Raw genomic sequence first — 24,697 nt, 5'->3', positions numbered from 1 at the left:
TAATATAGCACCAACTAAGTAAATAGGAGGAATAGGAAAGAAATACTTTTTGAATTTAATTATCATTGCAGTAACAGCATCTGTGTAACCTTCTTTAAACTTATATTCTTTAAGCAAATAAGAGATATCAGCTAGATAAGCTAAAAAGTTACAAACAGTAGGATAATAAGCACCGGAAAATTCTAGAGCAGCGAAATAAAAAATTTCTAAAAAATCTACAACATCCTTAATTTTGATCCAACCAAAATCACTCAACATTAACTCGGGATATCCAGTAGCAAATTGGTTAAAAGTTGCAGTTATAGGAACTTTATATTCAACACAAGTTTTTAAGAAATCATAAGTAGAATTCCACCTAGTGTCTATTTCTTCAGGCATAAATCTTGGTCTAAGATTATTTTACTGCATTTATTTCTAAATTCATAAGTCGCTTCCTATTACTATTTCCTTGAATAAAACCAACTGCGTGTCTAATTTTCTCAATCACAGGCTCAAAGAAAGAAAGACCATCTTGAACAATTAAATTTTAAATATGACAAGCACACCGGACATGAAATATTTCAGGCAAAGGTGGAGACAACTCAGATTTTAAACTGTCGATAGCAGATGTGTTGTTAGAAGCATTATCAAAGGCCATACATAAAACTTTGCTTGTAAGACCATTACATTTTGCAATGACAGTGATAGTATCAGATATGAATTGTGCAGTATGTCTACGATCTTCGTCATATTGAAAAGCTAAAATACGTTTTTGCATATTAAAATTATCATCTATCCAATGACAAGTAACTGTTAAATAATCATTGCTATTAACAGCACAACCAAGATCCGAAGTGAGAGAAACTCTACAAGGGAGATATGTCAATAAATAACATAGATAAAACAGATATTGTCCATGAAGTCTAAAAAATATCAGATCTACAAGTAGTTCTAGGAATACTGCTAAACATAGGATTATAAATTTTTTGTATATAATGAATAAAAGCATCGCAAAAGAAGCAAAAGGTGAAAGGCAAACAACCCCAAATTTATCATTTTCGCTAATTCTTCACGGTCCTTCATTTTATTATATGATCCACTTAATTTACGGTCTTTAGGTTCAATATTTTTTGGGTTAATCCCCAGGTGGCCACGGAGCTTCTGCTATCTCTTCTTTCCAATTTGGGTGATTGTTATCCAAATGTCTAGTCAATTGACCCGTCCCCCCTTTACTACCCCCGGTGCTATGCTTATAAGGTGTCTCACAAATTTTACATTCAACATAACCCGAATTATTTTCTAATGGGGCAAAATAATTCCACACTAAGCCAATTTTTTTCCAGGCGCTAGTTTTTTCCCGGGCTCCTTTAGGCAGTGGAGGACGACCCTAAGCCTGAGTTCGAGACTGAGCAATATCATTAGCGTGACTAGTGGGTGTGTTATTGTCATTATCATCATCGTCTGCTTGTATCTCAACTTCATTCTCATCTTTATCGTACGTTTCTTGTAATTCTATATAATTCATATCATGTGCACCCACGCCTATGTCGCCTATTTCACTAGGTGGTGCTTGCGGAACACGAGTATAATTTCTAGCGCTAGTTCTCAGCTCTCTACCACTACCACTACCGGATTTTTTCTTCCGCTACTACTACCACCGGGACATAAAGCTTTACCAACTCTTTTAGTTGTTCCATTATGCAAATTAAAATAACGAAAATTAAAATTAAAATGCAAGAATTAAAGTACTAAATAAAAGTAAGAGACGGAACGAAGGTACCAAATTCTCGGAGATAAACGAAATAACAACATGATCGTAAATTGATGAATTGAATACTTGAAGCCTTCCACTTGATCTTGTTAATTGCAAGTTTGCAAAAACAATTAAAATAGAATACTAAAATTATAGAAATTGCTGAAAATTGAGAGGGAAAGTGAGATAAAATGAGAGGATTGTAGTAAAAAATGATGAAATGTATGAGGTATTTATCGGTGAAAATGGGTTAAAAAATTTTTTTAAACTTAAAGGTCAAAAATAATTTTAAGGGGTTGAGGGGGCTTTTTAAATAACGGCAATTTGAATTACCAAAACAACCATTGGCAACGGTCACTAGTGCCCACTTTATTAATTCTGTGAGGCCCATCTGCCTATTAATTGAAAAAAAAAAAAAAAAAAAAGAGCTAACTAGTTTTCAACCGTTGGAAAAGGTCCCTGCCCACTTTATTAATTCTGTGGGGCTCAGCTGACCATTAATTTTTATTTTTTTTAAATAAGGAGAGCTAATTAGTTTTCATTTAGTAGCAGTTAAATATTAACGGATCCGACACCTCTCCATTTTCATTGTCTCCATTTTTCCCAAGTTCTTACTTGAATAAGAGACACATGACATGAGTTAAAATTAATGGTTAAGTTTTAATTAACTAAAGTAAGATTCTAACTATTGTTCGAATAATTAATAAATATTTCATATTATAGGAAAATAATAAAACCTTTTAATTTGCTAGAATACGTAAGTAAAAATAAAAATAAAAGTGGTATCAGAGCTAAGTTTGACATAAAATAAGCTCTGATACCACTTTTAAATAATGCTATAAATATAAAATAAAGTAATTGTGATTACATTTAGTAACTGTCACTTCTTTTACATTCTATTTTTGCCTGCTTAATAGACGTGTCAACTTAATACATAATAAATAAAAATGGACAGAATGAATAACACATTAATTTTGATAAGAAAAAACTACAAGTTAAACTTAGATTTTCAAAGCGTAATTAATAATAAAATAGAATAAATCCATAATAAATATATTCTTACGAGAAGTATAACTTTAATGAGTGCTAAGTAATTTGGTCATCGTGATCGATTAGACTAGTCGTTTGTGCATTCAGGACTTGATAAATCTAAAAATGAATCTTAGCTTCTCACTGACTACATCGAAGCGAAATCTTCAAATTCAAATACAATGCTAAATATAGAAGTAGTCAACACTATGGTTGACTTTAAATGAGATATTGAATTATCTCAATTTTGCTAAGTAATTAGATAGAATTGAGTAGCAATTAGTAAGCTTAGATCTAATTCAATCAATTTAAACAAAAATAGTGAATTTAACAAGTAGTCAACTCTATGGTTGACTTTAAATGAGACGTTGAATTGTCTCAATTTAGCTAAGTAATTAGATAGAATTGAGTAGCAATTAATAACTTTAGATCTAATTCAATCAATTTAAACGAAAATAGTGAATTTAACATGAATTGTTTCAAATAGTTAAGTATTAAATAGAATTGAGTAAATGATTAGCAAGTTTAGATCTAATTCAATCAATTTAGCTAAGTATTAGTTAAGATTTAGTAAAAGGTTTGCTAAGTGTTGATTCAATTTCATCAATTTTTTTTATATAAATATGTGAATGTAACTATGATAACGATATTTTGCATTGAATTTCCTATTAAATATTGAAAATTTATTTCTTTTACCATTTTGCTCTATTCAAAAGATAATACTTAGCTAAATTGAAGGAATTAGATCTAAACTTGTTAATTTAAAATGTTTTGATTTCATTCAATTCATTTTTAAAAAAAATAGTGGATTTAACAAGTAGTCAACACTATGGTTGACTTTGATTGAAACGAGGAGAATTGTTAACGATCATAGTGTAGACAAGTTCGTAACATAAAAAAGCAAAACAAAGCATGAATTTCATAAATTGATGCTAATTAAATTATGAGAATGCAACAAACCTATATCTCTTATTTGCTTATCTAGCTGATAAGAGATATAGGTTTAGAAGATGAGGGGCCTTTTTTGGGCCAACGGCTGAATTACCAACAACAACCATTGGCAACGGTCACTAGTGCCCACTTTATTAATTCTGTGAGGCCCATCTGCCTATTAATTGGAAAAAAAAAAAAAAAAAAGAGCTAACTAGTTTTTAACCGTTGGAAAAGGTCCCTGCCCACTTTATTAATTCTGTGGGGCTCAGCTGACCATTAATTTTTTTTTTTTTTAAAAAAAGGAGAGCTAATTAGTTTTCATTTAGTAGCAATTAAATATTAACGGATCCGACACCTCTCCATTTTCATTGTCTCCATTTTTCCCAAGTTCTTACTTGAATAAGAGACACATACGACATGAGTTAAAATTAATGGTTAAGTTTTAATTAACTAAAGTAAGATTCTAACTATTGTTCGAATAATTAATAAATATTTCATATTATAGGAAAATAATAAAACCTTTTAATTTGCTAGAATACGTAAGTAAAAATAAAAATAAAAGTGGTATCAGAGCTAAGTTTGACATAAAATAAGCTCTGATACCACTTTTAAATAATGCTATAAATATAAAATAAAGTAATTGTGATTACATTTAGTAACTGTCACTTCTTTTACATTCTATTTTTGCCTGCTTAATAGACGTGTCAACTTAATACATAATAAATAAAAATGGACAGAATGAATAACACATTAATTTTGATAAGAAAAAACTACAAGTTAAACTTAGATTTTCAAAGCGTAATTAATAATAAAATAGAATAAATCCATAATAAATATATTCTTACGAGAAGTATAACTTTAATGAGTGCTAAGTAATTCGATGGTCATCGTCGATTAGACTAGTCTGTTCAGGCAGTCACAGACTTGATAAATCTAAAAATGAATCTTAGCTTCTCACTGACTACATCGAAGCGAAATCTTCAAATTCAAATACAATGCTAAATATAGAAGTAGTCAACACTATGGTTGACTTTAAATGAGATATTGAATTATCTCAATTTTGCTAAGTAATTAGATAAATTGAGTAGCAATTAGTAAGCTTAGATCTAATTCAATCAATTTAAACAAAAATAGTGAATTTAACAAGTAGTCAACTCTATGGTTGACTTTAAATGAGACGTTGAATTGTCTCAATTTAGCTAAGTAATTAGATAGAATTGAGTAGCAATTAATAACTTTAGATCTAATTCAATCAATTTAAACGAAAATAGTGAATTTAACATGAATTGCTTCAAATAGTTAAGTATTAAATAGAATTGAGTAACAGTTAGCAAGTTTAGATCTAATTCAATCAATTTAGCTAAGTATTAGTTAAGATTTAGTAAAAGGTTTGCTAAGTGTTGATTCAATTTCATCAATTTTTTTTATATAAATATGTGAATGTAACTATGATAACGATATTTTGCATTGAATTTCCTATTAAATATTGAAAATTTATTTCTTTTACCATTTTGCTCTATTCAAAAGATAATACTTAGCTAAATTGAAGGAATTAGATCTAAACTTGTTAATTTAAAATGTTTTGATTTCATTCAATTCATTTTTTTAAAAAAATAGTGGATTTAACAAGTAGTCAACACTATGGTTGACTTTGATTGAAACGAGGAGAATTGTTAACGATCATAGTGTAGACAAGTTCGTAACATAAAAAAGCAAAACAAAGCATGAATTTCATAAATTGATGCTAATTAAATTATGAGAATGCAACAAACCTATATTTTGCATTGAATTTCCTATTAAATATTGAAAGTCATTTATTTTACCATTTTGCTCTATTCAAAAAATCAGGTAAATAAATTTCTATTCCAAGAAAAACCGAAGATGCTATTGTAGCAAATTTGGTCAAGCTTTGTGTTTAGAACCCTTAGGTCCCGAGTTCGAGTCCAGGTGCGCGCATTTAGTCAAAAACATTTTTTTCTTTCACTTAGATGATAAAAAAGCAGGTAAAACAATTTCCGTTCCAAGAAATGTCAAAGGTGTTATTGCAGCAATTTCCGTTCCAAGAAATGTCAAAGGTGTTATTGCAGCAAATTGGTCAAAGTCTGCGTTTAGAGTCCTTAGGTCCCGAGTTTGAGTCTAGGTGCGTGCGTTTAGTCACAAAACATTTTTTTTCATATGACAAATAGCAAATACACAAAATTAATGTGGATACTCAGTTAATCAACTAGAAGATGTCTAATTCTCTAGTACAATATGTAATTACGCTTTGTTGTATGACTCGTGCACCGTCACCGACATGCAACCTATCATATTTGAATGGTAATCGGTGCAACATTTCATATTTTGATTTTCGTTAAGTTCCTAACCAGTGCAACCTTTCATATTTGGATTGCACCTAGACTGAATATCAATAGAGTTTGATGACTAAATTAAACGAATCACATGAAATAGCAATATGGAGTTCTACCAAAAATAAAATAAAATTTAACAACTTGAACAAAAATTAAACAAAATTAAACAACAGAAATTAATCATTCATTCAAATTATTCCACTCTTCAATAGATAACGTCCAATAGAAACCAAATACCGTATGTATATAGCCAATATATAACACTCTATTTACCGAAAAATAAAACAGTTTCAGACACCAAAACAAAAACAAAAAGAAGGAGAACAAAAAAAGACACTCTAGGCCAAATACCGTATGTATGCATAACACACCTATTGTATTTGCCAAATAATAATAATTAAAAAAATAGGGCGTAGGCGTGCACGCCATATTAAAAGATTTGAAAAGATTTATTGGGAAAGTAAACTCATAATTAGCCTAAGGGAGAGAGTGTCCCAAATTCCTGTAATAGAACATAATAAAAAAAATAAAGGTAAAATAATATTGATAAAAGATTCTCTTGAAAACCATGTGAAGTAACAATTATATCCCCATTTGTGCCGGTTTGCGTAGGGGCTGCTTATCGGGCAGATTATGACACTTAACGGTTTGGCTTATCGGTTATCGGCTTTTAAATATATAAATCCGATAGCCAACCGATAAGATATCGGTTGGTTCAGTATTGGGCTAGCAATTATCGGGTGGTTATCGGGCGGTGTATCGGTTAAATTATGTAACAACTATCTCTTTACAATTCATAAGTTCCAGCGACTCTTAAAGCTAATCAAGTCGGTTCAAAACAGAAATAAATTAGGCCAAATCAAAGTTCTTGTTCTTGGTAATAGCATTATGAGGAGTTAGCTACACATAAAAAAAATATAAATTTTGTTTACCAAAAAATATATATATATAAATTTTAGTGTATAAACTCTCCAGTGATTAACAGAAACTTCATCGAAAGAAAATCATTTGTAACTTCAAATCAGGCATGAAAGTAGGACAACCAATTCATTTGATATGTTTAAGCACAAACTTTCTGAAGTACCAAAACATAACAAAGATGAATGAAGAAAGATGAAAGAGGAAAAACATCCTGGATAATTGTTTTTGATTTGTTTGCCTTTAGCAACATTCTCGTAGTTGCTGCTCTCTAGGGAAATTAGGTTCCTAAGGGGTAAGAAGTGGGGTTGGGCTTTAGCTTTAGACTTGTGTTTTAGGTTTACAATATATATTTTATATGTTTAGGAGTAAAAATATAAATATGATAAATTCTTAACAGGTTAACGGTTTACCTGATAAGAAAATTGAGTAATCCGCCCCCGCACCGATAAGCCGTTAATAATAAAATTTTAACTCGTTCCCCAATTGCTAATCTGATAACCCAACACCAATAAGCCAATTTTACGGTTAGGTTATCAGTAATGATTCGGTTTTGAATGGCCCGTTTGCGACAAAAATAGTTGTAACAATTATAATTTTCCTTAAAAGAAACCTCACATAGCCACAATGTTTAAGGCGTCTCCGAGTTGCCAATTAGGCAACCCTAAAAGATCAGAACACTTTACCAACTTTTTTCAATTTTATAAGAATTAATTGCCCAATATCAAAAGCTAGCTACTACTATGGGTCTAAACAAAGGATGTGCCAATGAAGACCTTTTGCAATTTAATAAATTATTAAATGATGTCACGTGAAGGAAAATAATGTCACTCTCTTGGCAGAGGCATGATTCAGTCCATTGCAATTTTGCAACTTGCAAGTAGCAGTTGAAATGTCCACATGACATTTCCATGCAACTAACTTTCTATTTTAATTATTTTCAATATATAAAAGTTTCTTCCTCTTATATAATTCGAAAAATGATTATTCAATGCCAAGGGTGTGGTGAAATGGTTAAAATCCTTTTTACCGGTCTTTTGGAAGATTCTCGTTTAATCTTGTCTCAGCAGATACAGTTGTACCAGACCTTTCGGGTACGGCGAAAGTCTCAATCCCTTCTTTGATTAGCCCAACCTTCTGTATATGTTTGGAATCCGCGACTTAAGTAGCACAAAAAATAAAAAGTTGAACCAAACTAGTACAAAAAAAAAAAAAAAAAAACAGAAGTAGTATTCACGCACGAATTTCGTGCGTGAAAGGACCAAACTGCAAAATTGCAGACCAGGCCTTTCACGCACGAAATTAGTGCGTGAATGGGATCATTACTAGTATGCACTAATTTTGTGCGTTAATGTTGGGGTGCTTTTTTTTTTTTTTTTTTTTTGCCTTACCTTTCCAATCACGTTTTTTTTTCATACTTTGGGCAAAGATTAGTCATGTTTTAAAATCCCAAAATATCAATATTTTATATAAAACTTAATATCTTTTTTTGCGTACAATAATGTCGGCTCATTACATCAAGTCCACCTAAACGTTTGGATCGTCGTTTTAGGGGTTCTAAAGTGCCCGAAGCAAGTTTTGAAACTTGTAATATTTATAGGGTTTTGATTTAAGTGTTTTATTATATTTGAATGTACAAATTTAAATATTTGATTTAATAATAATTGTGCGTGAAAGGGTAAAATACATCTTCCCACTTTCACGCACAAAATTTGTGCGTGAAAGGGTGAAATACATCTTGCGACTTTCACGCACAAAATTTGTGCGTGAAAGGGCATCATTAGGCACGCACAAAATATGTGCGTGAAAGGGTCGCCTTTCACGTATTTTAGGGTTTATGTGGTAGTTCGCACTTTCAATTTACGATGTGAAACAATATATAAAGACTAAATATGGAAAAAAATATGTTATTTACGATAAATTTTACAACACTAATGTATATACACTATCGAGGATGGGTCCCACATGTAGTATGTCGGAGACTATCCCTAGGCCGAAGGCTCATACCATCCCCACTGCCCTCGTCATCATCTCCATCGCCTTTTTTCCTCTTAATAACCGGGCGCTCCAAGCCATGATCATCATCTCTTTGCCTGGCACGTGCTCCCTTGACTAGAACGTGCTTCTTCTTGGGATCTGGTCCCGCTGGCACACTCAGAACCTCAGGCTGAGTTAGGTCTGGTATCTCGAACTCTACCTCGTCGGGAGTCGCCACCTCAGGCGCCGAAGGATGAACCTGAAAAGTATATAATAATTAGTACCATTTATTATTTATATTGAATACATTAACGTTATTTATTTAATAGAACCTGTGTGTCAACGGGCGCCTGAGTAGGCTCTTGAGATGGGTGTGGTGGTGAATATGAGGTAGTCTCCTGAACCTTAAATAATATATAAATAATTTAAATTTGATTTATTCTAAAACGGAACTGAAATAAAAAATAATTAATAAATTATTTCCACTTTATTGTAAAAGTCAAACCGTGTGTCGACGGCCTCCCGTAGATGCACTGGTGAGAGGGCTCCCGAGCGGCCGGCGGAGCGAGAGATGCGATGGTGCCACATCAAACACGAAGTCCTCGAACATGGAGTCGTCGAACCGCAAATGTAGGCCACCACGTAGATCACGAACAAGGGCCGCTCACCCCTCGTGGATCACGAACTGGTGGATCTGAAAGTGAAGGCCAGGGCACATAACCTGGAAAAGGGTCCGGCGTATACAGAGGTGTCTGTGAAGTCGACGGCCGGGAATGAGAAGTCGATGGGATATCTGTCGACGGAGCCTCATCACCTCTGCCAGCCCTAGCACCTCTGCGACGGCCACCAGCTCCTCGGCGACCACGGCTACCTGCTGCCCCAGGTGGGGCACGGGGAACACGCTCATGGAGACGCTCAAAGTCATGTGCTGTCTCGGGGGTCTCGGCAAGCTCAATCATCCGTGCTGCGTACTCCGCCGTCTCGGGGGACTCCGTACGGGCAGTGCTCTCATAGCGCATCGTCTGAACGGTCCGTACCTGCATATGTTTGTCAATATTAACAATTGAATAAATTTGTAAAGTAGTACATAAGACGATGGTTTAAGTTTAAGACTAATAAAACTTACCAGCGCCTCGTACGCTCCTGCAAGAGCTACATATCCCAGGCCATCTGGACGACGCCTAGAGGGGTTGCCAATAATGATGCGAGTGATCCGCATGTACCACTCCATGTACACATGGATGGGAGTATCATGTCCGACCACCGCTAGCCTCGCCATCCTCACATCCCAACTCTGGACCTGCTGCTGCATATGGAGTCGCCATGCATCATCGACGCCCGCACGCTCGTCCCTCGCATAGTGTTCATGCTCCCAAACCGTAGCCACGGGTATATTTTGTACATACCCAAACTGCCGTACCACGCGATCGGGCGCGTGATACTCAACGATATCCATATGTATCAATGGACACCGCGACATCCACGTGCCGACCGATACAAAAACGCCGACGCCTCATCCAAAATATGATCATACGACGTCCATATAAAAGCCTGTAAAAAGAATTGAACTAGTTAACAACAAAAGACTAAAATAGTAGTTATGTGGTCTAGCGTGTGAATCCAAAATATGAACATACCGTCTGCGCCGTCATGCGGTCTAGCTAATCCCTAAACGGGAGAAGGCAGTGGTGCGTCTCCACACGTCGGCGTACGCCTCGCGACCATCTCCGCGCGTATGGCATCGGGACAGTAAGATAGTCAGCGGGAGGGTCAGCTGGTATGGGCTGAAAAGGTCTCAACCTAGTCCACACCCATATCTAATATGGTCAATTAAAAAAAAAAATATCAGTCGTCGTTTTTAAATAAATATATTTTGTGTATAATTACACACACTTAAATATATTACCTGAAGAAGTGAGCAAAAACGGGGACCTCAGCCTCGTGCCCGTAGAACATCGGATAATCCTTGATACATGTAGCCCAAGCACGGCGGCGCCCAACTATAACATCCTATCTCGGCGAGATCGTCGATATACCGAAGATACCTCGAAGCTTATATGCGAACCGAAGTGTTCGGGAATAGGATGGCCCCGAATATGATGAGTAGGTATAGACGTGCACGTCGATCAACATCGACACCGAGGCGTGTCCTCTCCAATCGGATGTTGCATGTCTGTGAGGCGCAAGTGAGCGTAAAGGGCCGACAACAAAAGCCGACTCTGGCCCGATATATGACCATCTAGAGCCGCGAAACCGGTGAGCCTAGTCCGAACTCGCCGGTGGCGGCGGCGACACGGAGGCTCCTCGATATACAATGGGCGTCCGTCGACACCTCAGCCGCATAAATGACCCTCCGCATCCCGAAGGGTAATGGTAGCCTCACCAGTGCGGAGATGAAATGTGTACGTCTCCGGTCGCCACCTCTCAATCAAGTCCGTCACTAGCGACCTATTGTACGTACCCGACCAACTTCGACGCACCGGTAGATACTGCCTGGACGTCATATATCCAGGACGCGAGGATGTGGGGGCGAGCAACTAAGATCTCCCATGCGAGTCCCTGGCAAGGTACGGACACGAGACTCGGTGCCGAGGTCGGATGTCCATATATGTTGCGATCTATGCTCGGGCCGAAGATACGGTAACTCTCGGTCGAAGGGCCCGGATCGAGGGTGGTGATCCATCTATTTTACGCATTTTAAATAAATCATTAACTAGTATTAGTATTAGTTATGTAATACGTTATCGAATATTTTATTAAAGATTGTGGTGACCCATACGTTTTACGTATTTTAAATAAATCATTAACAAGTAATATTAGTTATGTAATCTTTTATAGAAAATTATATTAAGGGTTTTCAATCCTAAGCTACGGGTTAAGAATCCTAAACTAAGGGTTTTCATTCCTAAGATATAAAGATAAGTCAAATAATTAACAATTAGTTAGCATACAATTAGTATAAATAATTAATAAATAAATAAATAACTAACTAATCAAATAATTAACAAGTTATTATCACATATTTAATAAATAAACAATTAAGTAACTAATCAAAAAATTAATAAATTATTATCGTATATTTAACAAATAAGTAATTAATTAACTAATGAAACAATTAAGAAATTATTAACAAATAAACAATTGGCTTAACAAAAACAAAATAAATAATTAGCCAGTCTAACAATTGAAATAGCTAGTCTAACAATTAATAAATACTTAAGTCACTAATCCAACAATTAACAAATACTTAAGTCGCTAATCCAACAATTAACAAATACTAAATAAATAAGCAATAAATAATTAACTAATTAACAATAGATAAACAAATAAAAAAAAATGAAAAAATGGCGGTCCCAACGATTACACGGAGCGCCAAAAACGCAAAAAAAAAAAAAAAAAAAAAAAAAAAAAACGAGTAATGCACCACAGTTATACAATGATCATACTTAGGGTAATAATATATTTAACAATGTAATAGAAAATTCATAGTGAAATACCTAGATTGAAACTTTTTTTTGAGTTTTTGAAATATGTTATACGCTGCTACTATTCCGAAATCAACCTTAGAAACTTGTTCCTACACGATATACAAGAATATTGAGTTTTGGATTGAAAAATAACACGAAATTATCGTTTTAAGGGGGGTGGGACCACTGGAACGGGCTTTAATGGGGGTGGGGAAGGGAGCAGTCGCTGGTGGGGAAGATGGGGTCAATATATGTTGACCCCATTCACGCACTAATTTCGTGCGTGAAGACGGATACGCAAATTTGCGGTGGTTTCACGCAAGGGGGACGAAATTCGCGTGAAAGGCCCGATCTGCACATTTGCGATTTGGTCCCCCACGCACGAAATTCGTGCGTGAATACTACTTTTATGTTCTTTTTTTTTTTTTTTTTTTTGTGTTAGTTTGGTTCAACTTTTTATTTTTTGTGCTACTTAAGTCGCGGATTCGTATATGTTTGGTCCGTTAGAGATAGTTGAGTCGTACAAATAAAAATCTCTTAACAAGGAGTGGTTTACCCTCTTAATGGCTCATTAGCACTAATCATGAATAGTCGAATTAGTGTGTTTTAAATAATGAATGTCTAAAGCAAAACATTATAAAGTAAATGTTTTTTCAAATATACCAGAAAATTCTCATAACTTCATTATTTAATGGGTTATAAGGTTTGCGTTGATTTGAAACGTTTCGAGAAAAAATAATAATTATGACTACCTCATGCATGTTAGCAATTAATCCCCCAATGAGGTTCATGTACTAGTTTGTCAGTACTTCGTGCAAGGTAGTTCGGTTAGGTTTCCAATATTCTTATACATGTACTATAACTTTTGTACTCTAGTCATTCTTTATTAAATTAACAAGTAAGAAGAGAAAAGAGTTGTCAAAAATGGATCTTTTCATTCAAATAAACTTTTCAAATAACAAAAACTAAAAAGAAAAAAAAAAGTACAACAAATTTTAGATGTTGAATTGAATATGGTTAAAACTTAAAATAAAGAAATAATGTCAAAAAGCTATAATTTGGCAGTTACTTCATTTTGTCCTATAGATAGAAGTAATTAAGATAGAACTTCTCCCAGATACTGGAATGATGTTGAGGTCCACTTTCTTTGTTGCCTGCCATAAAATATCAGTATAATAAAATTCAGCCAGCTAATATTTTTTATTGGCAATTAAAGCATACCTTCAAAGGACTTGTAGATTCATTCAATGAAGGCCTCAATATCTCTCACCACTTAGTGGCCTCTCATTATCCTAGTGGTTGCTATTTGCATAATGTCAAATCTTCATTTTTGAACTTATTGAAGATGTTAACAAACATGCCAGCCATGATCCAGTTCAAAATAAGTAATTAGCTGGCCAAAAAAATATCCAAATCTAGAAGAGGGGAGTGGGGGTTGAGTTCATTTTCTACCATGTTCTCAACGCTTGACAAATTAAGCAAACATGTGATTAATTATTTTAAGATGGCCCTTTGTTTGTCTACTCTGGTGTTTGGATCATATCAAACCTGATTGGGTTGTCTCAAACTAAGTGATCATCGAATTTTTTATGTTACCAGATTAAAGTCGACCCCCAGTAATGAATAATTAACTTTATATAATCATATTAAGTCTCAAATAATTACTTAAGAAGATTTAATAGAAAGGACAAGTCTTGAATTAAGAAAATGACCTCAATATTTTTGCCCTTTATTTTTTTCTCGTAAGTTTGAATTGAAATACTGACCTACATCGACCGAGAAAGAGAATGATTCGCGACCATTGAATTGATATACGGCAAAAAAGGAGATTGATTATCGAAAATAGGGTGATAATCGACCAAAAAGTAATAGATAGTTGACCGAAAAGGAAGTTGATAAAAACGAGTATTGGTTAATTTATGCAAAACTAATCGAAACAAGGAAAGAAAAAGAACAAAAAATTGATAATTTCTTTTATTCTGTAATCTAATTAGAGCACCCATTGTTCTTCATTCAAACACTATATTTTTATATAAGAAACTAGTAATTACATACAATCTCAGAAAGTAATAACTCTAGATTAAAGATAGTTGCACTCATGACTTAAAAAGCCTAGATCTAGTTAATAGCTAAAGGTTCTTTACATTGTCAATATATATATATATATATATATATATATATATATATATATATATATATATATATATATATATATATATATATATATATGCATGGGTTGGGGGATGGATCGTCGTCCGTCCCAACTCATGTTTAAAAAAAAAAAAAAAAAAAAGAGTGGATTTTTATGTTAAAAAAATTAAAAAATATATTTAAAAAAAACCTCCAAACTCATGTAAAAAAAAAAAAGGTGGATCTCATATTAAGAAAATTAAGCAATGTCAAAAAAAAAAACGTGCACCCCATATTAAAAAATTAAACAATATTCATGTAATTCCCAAAGTATTCTCATTAAGTCAATAATGATGGATTCATTACCACATGCGTATCAACCCATTAGCGGGAGCGAATGAAATTATTGTACATCAAAAAACGTGGACTCCATATTATTGTTTTTCTTCAAAAGATTAAGTAGTCAAACCATATAATTTCCTTTCTTTTCTTTATATTAGCGCGAGATCTAATCTAGATATTTAATCGTTGTATTGTATTTTTATTCCATGTCATTTATTTGTTATGTTTACTAAAATAAATATACTTAAAATATTATATTTTAATTTTTATTCTTACTCTAATAAATGTGAAAAGAGATTAATGTCGTAAAAGAAAAAATAATATTAAATGGAGATCAAATAATAAATAAGGTAAATTAGTCAAATTATAATTCTAATTGACGTTTCCTTAAAAAAAGTGCAAAAGACAACATGACAAGTAAAATGAGCTAAACCAAGAATATTCACCAAAAATAAAAAAAAAATAGTAGTTCTTCGTTTAAATAGAAAATCAAATTTCTACTTTGTTTCGTTTTAAACATGTAAAATTAATTTAATAATTTGAATTAGAATTATCCAAATCAAAATTTGATAAAAATAATAAGTATTGTTTTGGTCCAATCTACATACATTAACAATAGAATATTTTACACTTTTAAATTAATCGAATTAAAATTTGAAGTATCAACTGATGCTTAAATATTGCTATTATTTTATCTGAAAGAGAGGAAAATAGTTTCGTTTTAAACAAATCTTCTCTTTTAAAAAGTATTAATAAATTTTTGCAAACACTAATATAATATGGTTTTGGATACGGAGCACAAACTACAATTTAAATTAATCATGTTTTGAACATAGTATATATATATGTGTGTGTGTGTGTGTGTGTTTATTAGCAATATAAAATATATATATTATCACTACCCAAACAAAACTACATACACATAGATACACTATAATCCAAAGTGTTGGAGGTGGTATCGTCGTCCACCTCCAACTCATGTTAAAAAAAAAAAAAAAAAAAAAAAAAAGTGGACCTCATATTAAAAAAAAAGCAATAAAAAAAATAGACCCCATATTAAAAAATCAAGCAATATCAAAAAACAACTACACACGTAAATACACTATAATCTAAAATGTTGCACACGGACATACGCCATCTAGTATATATACTATGGAAATGATTCCTAATCCTCCCAACTGCGAAAGATGGTTTCAGTAATTCAATTGACATCAGTACTTTTTAAGAGATTAGCAGCTCCAAATACAGCCGATATCCCTTTCAAAAGTATGATTATTGACACTAATGAAAATGAATGACACCATTAACAATCCTTGACACCATTAACAATCCCTTCCAGCAAAGATAGAATAGTTGCTCTACACATTAAACAAAACAAAAATTCAGTTAACTTATGCACATGAGTTAAAACCAAAAAAAAAAAAAAAAAAAAAACAAGAAAAGAAAGTCATGCTAGTCTTACCTGACACATTTTTTCCATTATTAGAATGAACAAACGTGGCTTCCATAAATAAAATCATTGTCCAAGTCAATAAGAAAACCAAAGCATTGACCAAAACCACATGCTGAGGGATTTTCTTTGCTGAAAGATAAGAAATTTCAAGTGGTAGAAATAAAACAGCAACTGCAAAGTCAAGACAACTATTGTCAAACAAACCTTTTAATAACACAATAACAAATTTTCTGCTCTTGACCAAATAGACACTCCATCACAAATCCAGCTCTAATGTCAGAACAAAAACAAAATTGGACCCAACAAAGGCAACTCAAAAAGTATCAATGTTTTGGGATTGCAAAAGGGTTAGTCTTTGATTTAGGAAAAAATTATAAAAATCACCATTCCCAAATGGTCATGTGATGAACAGAGAACAACCTTATAAAACAGAAAGAAAAAGCTACATAGAGAAAATGTCCAAACTGAACCAGTCAACCATGACATTCCTTTATACGGTAAATCCATTCAGTAAGTCATAAAACACAAACTTGGCATTATCACTAACATGTTTAGAAGAAAATGTCAAACAAGAAGATAGAAACAGAGTGACAATGAATGAACTTTTGTATTCACCATGGCCATTTCTAGTCAGTTTAACATCTTAATCCAGAATAACTCTAATTTAATCACAACTTCTAAATCAAGAGATGTACCAATATACACCAAGATTGCAAGCAACAAGAACTAAAAGAAACTGAAAAAGGTAACTCAGTTAAAGAGTTAAAAAGCAAACTTAACTCATGAAGTGTGATTATACAATCCCAAACAAGATGAACATCACCAAAAATGGACCAAAGATCCATTTTTCCACTAATTTCTTTACATATATAAAGTGAAAATATATCATTTTTACCTCTTTAAACTACTTATTTTTCTGGCACATTGCACCACCATTAACCATTCTCCCTCCTCTTCTCATCTAAAAAAGAGTCCAAAAAAGAAAAGAACAAAAGGGGAAAATCTATATATCTATTATCATCATCTTCACTCATGATTTCCTCGTCCGATAGAGTCTAGGCCTTCAGTCCTGCTCCGAACGATCCTATGGAAAGCTTCTCTGACCTGGCGCTCCAACGGGTCCAATCCATTCTTTAAACCATCATAAACAATCCCAAGTTCATTCACTCTTTGCTTCACTTCTCCATCTTTTTCCTCTGTGATCGGGAAATGAACACCATCGATCAATTCATTCATATGGTGAGCACATTTCTCCATCTCATGAATCTCCTTCAACAATCCACAAGCGTTCCTACGATCCCTCTTCTTCGATTCCTCCAAAATCCTTTCGTGTAGGGATAACAGCGGAACACCCCAAACGAATTGCCTAGTCACATAAAAATGTGTCTGCAATCCGCGATCCTGGCAAGGTATCGCGGCCACAAGTGCCCACATTACAAAATACAACACATAACTCATTGTAAAAACAGCCAAAGCTAATCCATTAGTAGCAACAATTTCATTATTTTTCGGAGCAGTTAAGTTGCTACCGATTGCTTGTAACTGCCTAGCAGCAGACCAATTCCTCGATACACTCCACGATAACGATCTAAAATGCCCCAAAGACCTATGATGATCATTACTATTACTATTATTATTTCTCCCAAATGACCTGTTTCTATGTGAAACAGATGTATTAGCCTCCTTATCATCAAGCATACCAATCGCCAAATCAATCAGCGCCTTTTTAGCACGACGAAATTGGCCTTCACCAACACTCCCTCTCTGATTCTCCAATGCACAAAGAACAATCTCCAACTGCTTTTGCCACTGCTTAATCTGTTCAATCCCATCCCTTATCGCGTTACAAACATCCAATCCTTTAACACTCCTATCAAAATACTCCGTTACATAACGGTCCATAGGAGCTTTATTTAAGTTACTAACATTGTTGAATAAAATGGACCTGAATTGCTCCTGGCAACAAAGGAACACATCTAATAGCTTACGAATCCATTGAATTGAAAGCAATGTATCTGAATCAACATTAGACAATTCATTGAAATGTTCAGCTACTTGTTTTTGAAAAGCTTCGAGTTCTATGTCTTGGCTAGTTGCTTCATGAGCAGATTCCATTGAATGCACCTGATCACGGCGCATACTCAATAAAGACCTTCCAAAATTTGTGAATGATGCTGATGCCCCTTGATATTCTGTAATTGGCATTTCTATATATATATATATTTTTCACATGAAACAGTCAAATTTTGAAAAAAATTGAAAATTTGGAAATCAACCCACGAATTGTTGAATAGAAATTTGAGGAATGAAGTGACAAACACAAAATTTGGATCAAACCCAAAAGATTGCAGGTGGAAGAAAAACCTTAAATTGGAATTGGGGTGATTTTTTTTATCAAAAGGTTCAAACTTTAGGAAAATTAGAGGCAACGCACCAAAAATAAGATCAAGAATGGGTGGAAATGACAAAGAGATTTCAAGAAAATGAGCACAACAATTTGGGGGCAATTTTTTTTAATCAAAAGGTTCAAACTTTAGGGAAATTAGAGGCAACCCACTAATAATAAGATGAAGAATGGCTGGAAATAAGAAAGAGATTTCAAGAAAATGACCAAATTTTCTCAATATTTTTGGAAATCTTTAAAATCAAAGAAAAGCTATCAATTGTCCATTAAAATAAGAACAGATGGCTAAGAATTTCAGTGGACATAAGAGAGAGAGAAGGAGGAATGTGAGAAGACAAAGTCAATCACACAAAGGCAAAGGAAAGAGGATGTTTTTGGAACCCTAAGAGGGGGAATAACGCCCTTATATTGTGCTCCATTTGGACCGCGTATATGGGTTTGTTGGAAATTTATGAAAATGAAAAATGATGTCAGATAAATTCAATGATTGTTAATGGGAAAAGTAATCAAAACTAATTGGTTTTAAGAGCCCGTTTGGGTTACCTGATCCTCATAAGCTTTAAGTGTGAAAAAGTATTTTTAAGTGATGAAATTATTATTATAAATAAGTGATTACGTATTTGGATAAAAATGTTATAATTAAAATCGGCTATAAGTAGGTCATCTCCAACTTATAATTTTTCGATTTATAAACACTTTTGGTTTGATCAATCATTTTACTATTTTACCCTTCATATATTTTTTATTTCAAATTACCTTTCTCAAAACAAAATTCTTAACTTTCTTTTCGCTCTGAATCCGTCTTTCCTCCGTTTCTTTACAAGAATACTCCCTCCGGATAAAAAAAAGTGTCCACTTAACATTTTTTTCCTTGGGTCAAAAAAAGTATCCACTTATTAAATCAAGAAACAATTAACTCTATGTTTTCAGATTTGCTCTTATTAAGGCCTCATTTGTTTGCACTTAATGGGGATCTGAATCTTAATCATTTAGATCTCAGTCATTAAGTGTGTTTGTTTTGTAGGTCAGATCCAGCCCATTAAGTGCATTTGTTTATTCTCTTTTAAAACTGCGAATATATCGAATGAATCGGATCGAATGTTTCTTATAATTCGTACCTCAAAATATATCCCACCTCTATTTTAAATTTCACGCTTTCTCTTCTTGTGTACAAAAAAAAAAAAAAAAAATTCACGCTCCCTCTGCCTCTCCAACTATCAATCAATGACCAAATCTTTTTCTTCTTAAACTGGTATTATTCCAAAATCTTTACAGAGTCTATCAAATTGTTTGGTTGATGTGGATTCGACGGTCATAATGGGACTGTGCTAAAAAAAATCGTTCCACATGATGGCAATATTTTCCTCATCTATTTTGCTTATTATTAATTTATTTCTTTGTTTCTTTTTGAATGAGGTTTATAGGACAAAACGCTAAAGTATGATCTAATTTATAAAAGTTACAGTATTCCTTTTCAGTAATCACTTTTATACACAATTATTATAACGTAATATTATATTCCAAGTTTAAGTTATGATAACCTTTTTGCTAGTATATATGATGGAATTTGGTCATTCGACAAGACATTTCGTGTAATAGTGTTGTTAAAATATCAAATTGTCATAATTTCTATCAGAAAATAAATTCATTTAGCTGAAATGAGATCTTTTAGAATATTTTATTGATATAAATTTTAATTCCTAATTTTATTTTAATTTTATATTGATTATGTTTAAAAAGATAAATTAATATTCGGATATTAACGGTCTTAACCATTGTATTTATTGATTATGTTTAAGCTTTGATTATGATATTGATAAGGATGTGAAATTGAAATTTAATGGTATCAGATGGGGGTTTACTGAACAGCCGAATTTCAGATACCGTAAATTTAAAGACGGGTAGTTTACTCAAATTTGACATTTGAATTTTATTGTTATTAGGGATCGTATTTCAAAATACGACGTATTTCAAAACATATTTGAAATTTAATTCAAATCTTTCAACGGTATATTCTGTAAAACGTACGGTGGATTATTTTTTTGATCCCTCTACGGCCGTATTTCTCAATTACGTATATAATATGACCAAAAATCTTTTTTCTTCTTAAACTGGTATTATTTCAGAAAACCCATCTCAAGGTTCAAATCTTAATTACTTGGAAATCCTCTGTCAAAATCAAGTCTTTAATTGTTTGTTTGCCATGTAATTGCCGTTCTTCCCATGCTGCTAAAAAAAATCGTTCCAACATTGGACGTATTTATGTATTTATATTTTCAATCTATATTCCTAATCTTGCTTATTATTAATTTATTTCTTGTGGAATCTATGTTTATATGAAATTTTGAATGAGCATGTTTTCAAGTCAATTATACATATATAGGACAAAATTTATGATCTAATTTCATAAAAGTTACAGTTATTCTGCTAAATTATGATTACAAGTTTTTACAAGTCACGAAAAATCACTTTTATATCACATGTTAAGGGATTATTAGTTAAGCTCGAGATAGCCAAATTATATTCCAAGTTTAAGTTATGATAACCTTTTTACTTAAATCTCATATATGATGAAGTGTTTTGTACCCGTCATCATCTGACATACGTTATAGCATTCCCCATTTCGAAGTTTTATATAGTGTTGTTAAAATATCAAATTGTCATAATTTTATCAGAATAATAAATTCATTTAGCTGAAATGAGATCTTTTAGGGACCTCGTTATAAATTTTAATTCCTAATTTTATTTTATTTTATATTGATTTCTCATATTTTAGAGGTTTCATAAAAGATAAGTTATGCAGTATTCAAATATCAAAACAAAATTTTCTTGCTTGTGAGATAATTTCAAGACTTTATTCCGCAAATTATATTTTCATGATTTATTTAAATTGCATCATTAGATATATTGTGCCCATCATCTCAAGCTTCGAGGTTCAAAGCAAGACCCGAGTGCCGTGTTACGCCCAGGCCATGGTTCGGGGCGTGACAAATACATCTTAATCTTAATGCACATCTTAATATTCAGATGTGTATTCAGATTCAGACGTCTTAATCTTAATGGAAACAAATGAGGCGTAAGTGTTATGTGATCAAATCTCAATACCTATTTAATTAGGGGTAGTTTACTCAATTTATATTTTTTCTCTATTTAATTAGGGATAGTTTTGTCAATTTACATTTTTTTTCTCTTGGAGTGAGTAATCTCTTAAGGAGTGTGTAAATGGCTAAATGGATTATTTTTTTGATCCGGAGGGAGTAATTCTCAATTAATATATATTTATTTATTTTTGCAAAAATCTTAAAGGTATTTTAGTCATATCAACAAAATAACAACTGATCAAACTTTTTTCACCAAATACATCAATGATTTATTACCAATTTCAGCACTTCTATTAATTAATTACTTATTTGTAAAACCAGTTTCAATAACGGGCTGTAAATATCATTAATTAAGCAGTTAATATGGATTTTGTTCCCATTTAGCTAACACGTACAATCACACGCAACGGACACGCATCATCTTCAATTAAGATGGGCCAATGAAGAGCGTGTAACATAAATTTCAAAAGTGGAACCTATAATATTGACTCTTGCCATTGGATTTACTTTTGGTTTGATCCAAGGGTGGAGATTAGTTAAAGAATGTGTCTACAAATCAAGGACTATCTTATCTGACATAAGTCATACTAGGTCGTGTGTAACATCTGATCAAAGATAAGAGAAATTAGTTAGGCTCACCTTTCACAATTAAAATATTTTAAAATGTTGGAAAAAGATGTAGTAACCAAAGTTGTTCATTATTAAATGTCATTCTCTCAAAACGAGAGGAGCATTAAATAAACATGATTAACAAGAGAAATGTATAAAAAAATATATGGAGGAGGGTAAATTAATATATATGATAGAGCATTTCTAGAAAAAATTGGCGGTGTTAATAATTCTAGCATTAGACTCAACGTCACCAATCATACATTATTAAGAAACTACGTAACTAACATATTCTAATAGTGACATGTTTGGCATCTAATTGGAAAAAAAGTGTATAATAAATGTTGATTATCTTAGGTCTCAAATGAGACGAGTCTTACGTAGTCATCATGTAATTGAGGTCAAAAAAACAAAATGATTTTAGTTTAGAAATGAGAGTGATTTATCTTTAACAAAATTCAATTTAATACCTTAAGGAACATTCATCTCAGATAGTACCAGATTATTCCCTTCAAAGTAAATTAGTTATGTCTCCTCAGATTTGATAATTTGGTAAACAAGTATTCGTTAGATGATTGTTATAGCAAGTTATAAACTCATTATTATACTCCTTCCATCTCATCTCAATTTATGCGAACGCATTTAAAAGAGATATGGAGTTTAAATAAAAGAAAGACTGTTGAAATTTATAGCTTAAAATAAGCCATTAAAATTTCTGTGGTTATAAATTATCTCCTTAAGAGTGAAATGAGAAGTTTAAAATTAAATTATTATTAAATAGTACTTTTTTGAGCTCAACTAAAAACGAAAGAGTAACGCATAAATTGAAACAAATGTAGTAGTAAAAAGCTACTAATTAACCACACTAATATTCATAACAATTGTAAAATTCAGCTGAAATGATAAAAATGATAAATGCGTCAAGATGAAATTTTTAAAATGTTTCTCGCGTAATTTTTTCTTCAAATTTGATTGCATCAGTTTTAACTCGTCATATTTTTATTCATATTAATCATTCGATAATAGTAAGTTATCAAGTATACATCACTATTAAAAGTAGCATTGAAATTAAACTGCTAAAAAAAGAACTTAATCGAATCCTTTTAAATCCCGAAAAGGACAACGAAAAGAAGAGGTCTTCGTGGATGCACACGCTAGAGACCAAGTATTCCCTATATACAACCATACAGAAAATACTTATGTGCTAGTACCAGATGGTTGTCATTTGTCAAATCAAATAAATGCACAACTTGTACGTAAAATGTTGTTATTAATTAATTATAATTAATCGTACACTCGCTGCAAATAACATTTAAATATTTTTTCATACTTATTTAAGAACATAATTAGCAATTTAATGTTTAAGTATTTGCCTAAAATAATTTTGTCCTTCTCTTAAATGTCTCATATAATGACATTCCACTAATTGAAACGATCAAAAATGTTAATTTGGACAAAAAAGTACAAATACTTTTTCTGTTATTAAAAAGTAAAATAAATGAAATTTGCTAAACGACCAATATTTAACACTGAAAAAAGTAGCTATTTAATTTGTAAGTGTAAATCATACTCTAAAAAATTGAGTGTTGTCAGTTGTCAATGGGATATAGAGTCTGGAGATTAGGTCTTGGTTGGCGCGTAAGCTGGACTGGGTCCGCTACACTCAACTTTCAAGTGTAGTCTTTTCTAGAAGTAGAGCCTCATATTCTTGCCTTCGAGTTTGATACTGTCAACTAAAATTCTATGTGGTTCATATAATACACTTCTTTTTAATTCTTAGAGGGAGCTCCTTTTTTTTGCCTTTTATAGGTGATTCGAATCCATAATTTTAGAGTTGGAGTTGGAGAATGCTTATCATATGATCAATCTCCTCTTGTTCATATAATGCACTTTTTCTCAAATAAACAACTTAATTTATTGGGTAAAGTGCACAAATATTCGATTTTTGAAGTTATTGTTATTAAGTTGAAGTTTAACCATATCCATAGTCGGTTTAAGAAATGTACTGCAATTACAATGAAAATAAATCAAGTAAATATATTTATTACCTTAACAATTTTCATTTTTCTTTTTCGATTTCTGAAACAAAAGTGAGTAGATAGAGCATTTTTGCTTTCAAGCTTTGCTTTCTCGATTCACTAATATTTTATTAAAAAAACAGTAACTTCTGAATTAAAAGAAGAAAATAGACACAGCCTTTTTCTTGAAAGATCCAAATAAATCCAACAATAGTAGAATTGAGTATGGTATG

The 24,697-nt window shown here is 32.5% G+C and overlaps 3 protein-coding genes across 3 annotated transcripts; all 3 read right to left on the bottom strand.

Annotated features, from left to right (window-relative positions):
• Positions 1-8,865: 8,865 nt before the first annotated feature.
• On the bottom strand, positions 8,866-9,550 carry LOC132034911 (uncharacterized). The gene is made up of 3 exons (XM_059425247.1): positions 9,446-9,550; positions 9,273-9,338; positions 8,866-9,199 (listed from the first exon to the last, which is right to left on the bottom strand). The coding sequence occupies exons 1-3, from the start codon at positions 9,548-9,550 to the stop codon at positions 8,909-8,911; spliced, it is 462 nt and encodes a 153-aa protein (XP_059281230.1). The 3' UTR covers positions 8,866-8,908.
• On the bottom strand, positions 9,528-10,418 carry LOC132035448 (serine/threonine-protein phosphatase 7 long form homolog). The gene is made up of 2 exons (XM_059425729.1): positions 10,067-10,418; positions 9,528-9,977 (listed from the first exon to the last, which is right to left on the bottom strand). Exons 1-2 carry the CDS (start codon positions 10,394-10,396, stop codon positions 9,588-9,590), a joined length of 720 nt encoding a protein of 239 aa, XP_059281712.1. The 5' UTR covers positions 10,397-10,418; the 3' UTR covers positions 9,528-9,587.
• Positions 10,419-17,082: 6,664 nt separating this feature from the next.
• LOC132033894 (protein BYPASS1-LIKE-like) lies at positions 17,083-19,124 on the bottom strand. The gene has a single exon (XM_059424036.1). The coding sequence runs from the start codon at positions 18,535-18,537 to the stop codon at positions 17,359-17,361; it is 1,179 nt and encodes a 392-aa protein (XP_059280019.1). The 5' UTR covers positions 18,538-19,124; the 3' UTR covers positions 17,083-17,358.
• Between the last annotated feature and the right edge of the window lie 5,573 nt (positions 19,125-24,697).

Source organism: Lycium ferocissimum, chromosome 10, assembly GCF_029784015.1.
Source record: "Lycium ferocissimum isolate CSIRO_LF1 chromosome 10, AGI_CSIRO_Lferr_CH_V1, whole genome shotgun sequence".
Classification (NCBI taxonomy): Eukaryota; Viridiplantae; Streptophyta; class Magnoliopsida; order Solanales; family Solanaceae; genus Lycium; species Lycium ferocissimum.
The sequence above is the reverse complement of the archived record's forward strand: the minus strand, read 5'-3'. Positions and strand labels throughout refer to the sequence as shown.